Source organism: Camelus dromedarius, chromosome 20, assembly GCF_036321535.1.
Source record: "Camelus dromedarius isolate mCamDro1 chromosome 20, mCamDro1.pat, whole genome shotgun sequence".
Taxonomy (NCBI): Eukaryota; Metazoa; Chordata; class Mammalia; order Artiodactyla; family Camelidae; genus Camelus; species Camelus dromedarius.
The window spans coordinates 13,845,238-13,853,349 of NC_087455.1; the positions used below are offsets into that span (position 1 = coordinate 13,845,238).

The 8,112-nt window shown below is 44.5% G+C and overlaps 1 protein-coding gene and 1 long non-coding RNA gene across 4 annotated transcripts in view; both read right to left on the minus strand.

Moving 5' to 3' along the window:
- TBC1D31 (TBC1 domain family member 31) overlaps nt 1–1,814 on the minus strand; it is a 59,430-nt gene extending 57,616 nt beyond the window's left edge. For 2 of the 3 annotated variants that reach the window (XM_031439569.2, XM_031439568.2), the window contains exon 1: nt 1,595–1,813. In XM_031439569.2, coding sequence (XP_031295429.2) covers nt 1,595–1,671 — 77 coding nt within the window. In that variant the 5' untranslated portion in view covers nt 1,672–1,813. Of the gene's footprint in view, nt 1–1,594 lie in introns of all 3 variants that reach the window. The other variant, XM_031439570.2, reaches the window with a different exon arrangement.
- A 264-nt stretch (nt 1,815–2,078) lies between these two features.
- On the minus strand, nt 2,079–7,966 carry LOC135318718 (uncharacterized). The gene is made up of 3 exons (XR_010377029.1): nt 7,791–7,966; nt 7,134–7,222; nt 2,079–6,774 (listed from the first exon to the last, which is right to left on the minus strand). It is a non-coding gene; the product is annotated as an uncharacterized LOC135318718 (long non-coding RNA).
- Nucleotides 7,967–8,112: the final 146 nt, after the last annotated feature.

Sequence of the window (8,112 nt, forward strand, 5' to 3'; positions counted from 1 at the left end):
AGAAACAAAGATATTTGCAGACAAACTCTTTTCTTTCATTTTTTGAACCTTGCATGTGTATCTAGATATTTTATAACAGCAAGAAAGAATTACTGTGGGTTGGCATAACTTTTAGAATATTTAGAGAACATCAGAAGTAGGGGTGGTATTTACACAAACTCCAAATTTGGAAATGAACATCTCTACCCTAGATAAAACTGTTATTCACTGGAGCTGATGGGAGAGAATAGTTAAGGGACTGCTGGCAATCAGAAACAAAAGAGGTGATAGTACATTGTGCAGCACCGTGCTTTGGGCACGTGCAGTTGGCACCCAAAGTCTATTGATTTATTGAGAAGCAACCAAAGGATCAACAGAAAAATTACTAGAACAAGCAGCACATTGCAATATGAACTCAAGTGATGCAGCAAAGTCCATGAAATCCTAAGGAATTAGAGGCAATAAGATTAATCTGTGTGCAGCAACTGGCACCAAGATGGTACCACTAGGGGACAAAGGCATCCACTAAAGTCACACAGGAGCCTCAAACAGCACAGATGGGAACAGAAGGAAAAGAAGAGCTGGGGAGGGAGAGGTGAAGAGGCAGAGCACAAACAATTTTTAGGGCAGTGAAAATACTTTGTATGGGACTTAAAAGTGTATATATGTCAGTATATGTTTGTCCAAACCTACAGAAGGTAGAACACCAAGAGTGAATCCTAAAGTGAACTGTGGACTTCGGGTGATAAGTATGTGTCAATGTAGGTTCATCAATTGCAACAATGGGGGTGGGGGTAGGGGGTATACGGGAAATCTCTGTACCATTCTATCAATTCTTCAGTGAACCTAAAAGTGTCCTAAGTAAATAAAGTCTATTAAAAAAAAAAAAGCAGCAGCATTGCCGGCCTTACTAGGAGGCCGCCCTACGTTGTAAAATGTAACCCTTTCCCCCACCACTATCACCATCACATACATTAATACGTAAACTCCAGAACCAGAATCAGAACCAGAAGCTTATTTTGTTCCACAGTTGTCCGCCAGCGCTTAGAAGCATGGCACACAGTAGGTGCTCATCAAATAGCCAATGAATGCTTGCCTGAATACAAGCAGTGATTCAAGGATGGATAAACTACGGCTTCTGGAAGGGGGGAAGTGCACTGTTCTCCCCCTCCCGCTCCGCATCGGTTCCTCCGCTAGAGTTCTTTCCCAGCTGGAATAATTAACAAACAACAAGCTTCTCCTGCGTGCCAGGAATACTACAGGGATACCGTGATAATTAAGGCAGGCAGTCCTGGCACTCAGCAAAAGCGCAAATTCCCTGGCATAAATCAAGATCTCCCGCTCCATGCTGATCCTAACAAGGATCTGCCCCTAGAACTGGGAAGGGGGTCTCAGGATCCTGCCATCGGGCATACGGAGACTCAGGTTCCCTAAGTTTCCGGAGGTCACCCAACCCAGGGAGCCGGGGTAGGATCAGAGCCAGAGCCTGAATCTCCATCCAATCCCCCGCACCCCTTCCCGGGACCCTCCCCGATAGCCCCCCAAACGCGTCTCCAAAGACGCGGACCCGCCCCTCGCCGGCGTCCACCCCTTCTCCTCCCGCCGCGGCCTTTACCCGTCCCGAGCGGCCGGGGAGGGCTTGCGGTGCCATATCTTGCCGCTCTCCTTGTTGCCCAGGTCTGTGCTCTGCATATCGCAGCCCGTGGGCCGCCGCCACCGGCTTGGCGGACAACGGTCCCGGCGTCCTCCCGGCAGGCCCCGCGCTCCGGGCCCGGGAAACTTGAGAGCCCGCAGCGGCGGCCCGGGTCCCCGCCGACCGTACCAACCGCGCGCAGGACGCCGACTGCTAATCGGAAGGTGGTGTCCCTCCCAAACTCCGCCCAGGCGACCCCTCTCGCTCTGGACAATGGAATCGACCAACCCTCTCTCTCTGAGACCCCGCCCCTTTTCGAGGTCCGGTCCTCCTCCAAGACCCAAAGCCTTCTGGGAGTCGTAGTTTTTGCGAGTGGAACGTGGGCGCAAGGGATCTGCTTGGGAATTCGGCTTCCAGCGGGCCTCGGCGGGCTTTAGGCTCCCTGCGCGCTTTAGGCTCCCTGCGCAGCTATAAAAGTGAGTTCCCCCTGTAGTCTCTGCTTCCGATCAACACTGCATTTAGGGATTAAGGGGTTATGCATTCAACTTAATAGAGAAGCAAGGACGCAAATGCATTGAGAATTAAAGGGTTCCTTTTATAAAAAACATTTGGGTGCAAAAAGAACTTTTATAGAGTCCTCTCTTCTTGACCTTTTCACCATCGTCGTGAAAATTGTTTCAGTTTCGTAGTCTAACTTCAAGAGGCTCCAGTATTATGGTGTCCAATCTACCAGTTATACACCAGTAAAGGAACGTCGTCAGCAGCCAGTTGCTTTGATGCCAGATAAATTCTTTTTTATAAAAATTCACCTAGAACGTCTACAGTCCTTACTAGGTATCAAGCAGTCTTCTTACTTCTGCTTCTTAACTAGGTAGCAAGCAGCCTTCATCAGCTCAGCTTGTATAGGTTGTCACAGTCCACATGACCATCGTATTCAGTTTCGGATGTGTGATCAAGAGGTTTCCATATTACAGGTCTTTGAACACGTACACTGCGTTTATCTTTGGATTTAGTTGGACCGAGTCTGAAGGTCAGGCTGGCAACATGTGCCATGACTACTAACCTCCCACACATTATAATTTCCCAATGTTAATACCCCAAGTTGGTGGACCATTTGCTGGTTCCTTCTTGAATCATTGCCTAGTCAATAATGATGTATCCCATTCATATATATTTTTTCAGCTTTATTGAGGTATAACTGACATTCAGTAAACTCTCCACATTTGAAGTATATAATTTTGTAAGTTTTGACATAAATATACTCCTGGGAAACCATCACCGTAATCAAAATAATGAACATTACTCCCAAAAGTTTCCTCCTACCTCTTTGCAATTTCTTTTTATCCCCACCCCACCTTGTTCACAGGCAACCACTGATCTGTTTTCTGTCTCTTAGATTAGTTAATATTTTCTAGAAAATCATATAAATGGGTCTTAGATACTCTCTCTTTTTTGGTTTGGCTTCTTTCATTCAGCATAATTATTCTGAGAGTCAACCGTGTTACTGGGTGTATCAGCGGTTCATATGTTTATACTGCTGAGTAATATCCCATGGTATTGCTATACCACAGTTACTGGTATAATTCACCTGTTGATGAACATTGGGATTGTTTCCAATTTGAGGCTATTGCAAAGAAAGCTGTTAAGAACATTCCTGTACAAGTCTTTGTATGAACATATGTTTTCATTTCTGGTGGGTAAATTCCTAGATGTGGAATGGCTGGGCCATATGGTAGGTATAGGTTTAGCTTTTTAAGAAAGTGTTAAATGTTTTCCAAATGGTTGTCATTTTACCTCCCCACCAATACTGGGTAGTGTAGGATACTTTCAGGTGCTCCACATCTGTGATAAGTCTCTGTCATTGTAGTCATTCCAGGAGTATTGTGGTACCTCATGGTGATTTTAATTTCCATTTCTAGAATGACAAATGATGTTCAGCATCTCTTCATGAGATTGTCATCTGCATATGTCTGCCCAAATCTTTTGCCCAATTTTTAATTGGGCTGTTTGTTTTATTATTATTGAGTTTTGAGAGTTCTTATATGTTCTGGATATAGGTCTTTTTTGGGGGGGGGGCACTGGTTTTCTGTTGACAGCATCATAGTCAAACTCTGACCCCATTTGTCCTTTTTTTATTTGAGGGGGGAGGTAATTAGGTTTATTTATTTATTTTTCTAATGGAGGTACTGGGGATTGAACCCAGGGCCTCATGCGTGCTAAGCACACACTCTACCACTGATCTCTACCCTCCCCCAGGCCTTTTTTTGTATTTATGTTTTGCAAATATTTTCTCCCAGTCTGTGTCTTGTTTTTCATTCTCTTCACAGTGTCTTTGAATGAGTAGAAAATATTAATGTGGATGAAGGGTCGACCAAGTCAGTCACCGTGGAAGGAATCCAAGCAGATAACAGTTAGATGACAAGGATGGGTTGATATATCGTGTGGGAGAGCTGACGCTGTGCAGGAAAGAGTTCCATTTCATCAGTAAAACAGAAATGTGTGTCATGCTGCTAACTGACACACACCCAGGCAATGTTTTCCATTTCCTAGATGACTCTTTGGCCTCGTAAGGAAGGGGGTTAGGAAGGAAAGGCTGTTACAGGTGAGCTATGACATAGTGAACCTCCCCCTCTCCTTTTAACATGAGTCAGAACAGAAAAGGAAAATCAAAGGGATGTGCTCCAAGTTGCCTCAATAAATATTCATGCCTGGGGTTCTCATAAAACATACATGAAAGCAACCAAGGGCAGCATTTCATGTGGAATCAAAAGGATTTGGCACCTACAGCTGAAAAGGCACGGTATCAAAGCAGAGGGAGAAATGCGGTGTTGATCTTGACAGGCAGCAAGATCATTCCCACATACAGTGAGAAACTGCTCACATAGACTAGGGGTTCGGAAAGGCCTCCTCCAGACTACAGGAAGGAGGGGACCAGAGGGTGAAGCTCTGATTCCATGGCAGAATGAGCAGTGGCTGCAATTTTGCCATCTTTACGGCCTTTCCACATGGCCGGGAGAGGAGGAGAGTGTAGGACTCTTGGCCTCTATCACGGCCAGAACTGTCCCAAGAAGTGAAGACAGCCTAGAACCACCTCTGTACCAACCCCATGGAGTTGTGAAGAGTTTAGAACAGCAGTTGACATGTAAACATCCTTAATGAATCCTGGCTATTATAAGTGCCTTTATTTAAGTCCTTCTATGGAGAGTACCAGTGACATATGGATACATTTAACAACTGGCTCTCTGGACAAAAAAGTCCTGGTTTGTAGCATTTGGCAATTTCTGTGGTGTAAATACTCCTGCTACCACCAATTTCAAGCTACCAATGTGATGTCATCAAATGCAGAGTTGGAGAGAGGTGAGCAATAGTATACCATTACATAGTATGTTTACCACATAGATACAATAGACACAAATAGCCTCAAGAGTGTAGATAATGCTAAAATATAGCATAATAATTAAGAAATGATTTTGAGTATTTATTACCTTTTAAAAATATAATTTATTTAAACCTAAGCTAATATAAGTTACTATTTAATAATTGACTCAGAAAATTTCTGAAAATTTAAGTTTGCTCTTGTGAGCTAATGAGTCCACCCCAACTCTGCAAAATTTCTTACTGTCAACTTAGACATTTGTTAATGTTTCAGTTGTCTATTGCTGCATAACACACTACTTCAAAACTTACTGGCTTAAAAAAAAAAGATTTCCTGTTTTTCACAATCCTGTAAGTTGACTGGGCTCAGCTGAACAGTTCTTCTGCTCCACCTGGTATAGCCAAGGTCACTCATGGTTGCGTTGAGCTGAAGATCACCTGAACATCCAAGATGGCTTCTCAACTACCAGTGCCTCTCTCCACTTGGCCTCTGGGCATTCAGTAGTCTAGCCTGGGCTTTACACGACACTGGCTGCTAAGAAAGTACTGTTCCAATAGGACAAACCCGAATGTGTTAGTGTTTAACAAGCCTCTGCTTGTATCACTGTGCCTGCTAATGTCCCATTGGCTAAAGGAGGTCACATGGTCAAGTCTAGACTCAGTGTAGGCAGAAACAACACTCTTGCAGCAATCCGGAAAGATGTGCTTTGTTAGAGGCTACTAATGTAATGGTTGATCACTGATGACATCAGGAAATCCCAGGGCCCATTCGGAGGGAGTACACAAAGGAATAAATCTTCCCTTGGGGGTGGTGTATAGCTCAGCAGTAGAATGCATGCTTAGCATGCACGAGGTTCTGGGTTTAATCTCCAGTACCTCTGTTAAAAAAAATACAGTATTAAAAAAGATTCTTCCTTTGAGGGGGGTTAAGAGGGTTATCCTACTGTGTATGTTTGTGTGTGTGTGAGAGAGAGAGTATGTGTGTGTGTGTGTCTTGGAGATGTATGGGGAGTGGCAAATGGAGGAGGGGTAGTGGACTAGCACCACAGATAACTCAGTGGCTGTCAACCAGGGATGAGTTTGCCCCCAGAACCCCAGAGGACATTTGGCTGTGTCAGCAGACAGTTTTGGTTGTCATAACTGGTGAGGCTGTCATTTCCAGCTAACCATCCTTTGCACAGGGGAGCCCCTTGCTGACAAATAACTGTCTAACCCATAATGTCAGCAGTTCCGAGCTAGAGAAACCCTGCGTGTAACCTAACAGCACGAATTTGGCTGTTTAGTATGTGCTCTCTATTCCCAACACATTTTCCCCTACTGCCTCTGACAGCGCGAACAAGACATAAAATTCTCTCAGCGCCTCCAAATGCATATTTGGACTACTTGGAGTGGCTTCAAACAGAGGTGACAGATGTACCCTTTTTGGCTCCAGTGTCTTGCCAGGCAAGCATATGCATGTTTGCACATCACATCTGCAATGTCGGCAGTAACATTCTGTGACTAAAAGAGGTCACACATCCGACTTCCAGTAAAATCCCTCAAATGACTTTTCCTCCAAGCCTTCCAGCTCTCAGAAGCTCTTGATATCTTACTTTGCCCTCTTCTCCAGGTCAGCAATTCTGTCCCATTCCTCATTATGCTGAGGTTCCATTTGCCCTCTCTCTGCAGTGGAATCCTGACATTAGTTCAGCAAATGTCAATGGAGCTCCTACTGTTGGCCAGGGGTGTCCTGGGTGCAGGGGTGCAGCAGGGAGCAGATAGCGAGACAACATTGCCTTTGTGTGGAGCTTACATTCCATTTGGGGAGAGAGACAATAGCCAAGGCAATAGACAAATGACAACATGTTAGGTGATGAAAGGTAAAGAAAAATTTAAGCAGGTAAAGGGATGAGAACAATGGGGCGGGGTGATACTTGGATTAAGGGGTTCAGGGAAGGCCCTGCTGAGGGGTGCTTTAATAGATTCTTTTAAAAACAAAATGGATTTTCATCTACTTGTAATTTAAGTCTGACCTGATAAATTAGATTAATAGTCAAGATCATTTCTGCTTCCAGTTCCTCCAAAATTCCAAGCCAGTTGGAGTTGTTGACTGAGGGAAAATGCACAACCTAAAACTTTCCAGCTATGTTTTATTTGGGGAACTTACTGAGGACTATAGCCGTGGAGACAGCCTCTCAGCTCTGATGAATTGTTCCGAAGAGGTAAGGGAGGAGCCAGGACATATAGGAGTGTTTACTGGAACAACAAACAAACAAACAAACAAACAAAAACCTCCATGTAGTCGTATGTCAAAAGATTACTGCTAATCACAAATGCCAGACATCTCCTTAGTGATTCTACTGCTTTTCTTTGCATGGGAAGATGCAAGAATGTGGCACGTTGAAATTATTCCTTAGATGTGCATCTTAACTACCTAGGGCTAATATCCAGTTTTTTTGTTTTTTTTTTTTTTCCATCCTGAATTCTCAGGGCACACCATCCAGGTGGCTACCGTGGCTGATGGCTGGCAATTCATTGTTTACTGGAATGGAAGGCACTATTCTTTTGTGCACGGAGTGGCCGTTTTCTCTGCATGGAAAACTCCCTAGATCTTTGCCCTGGGTGGAGTGGTGTGTGTGTGTATGATGGGAAGCTCAGCTCAAAGTTCACCTCCTCTGAGTTCTCCCTGACCATTCTCATTTAGCGTAGCCATCTCTCCCAACTCTTCCGCACTCCCACGAAACTCTACCCCCATCATCTTAATTTCTTCATTACTTTTCTTATCACTCTCTGAAATTATCTTATTCAATTACTTGTTCATTACCTGTCCATCTTTGTTAGTATATAAACTCCAGGAGAAAAGGTACCACAACAGTTTTTACAGCCTCAGCACCGGCGGTGTCACCCGATTTGCACTTGATAAGCCCTCAATAAACATCTATGCCGTAAACGAACAAAAGAGTAAATACCACCTACTTTATTTCTCTCCCTTCTCTTTAAATCCCCTCCTAGCGCACCCACCTGGATTATAAATCCGGCTGGACCTAGGTATAGGGCGTTTAGCCTCGCCATTGGCTGGAGTATTCATCGTTGCTCCTGGCAACCACTGTTGCCCACCAGTCGTGTCTTCGCCCCGCCAGGCCCCG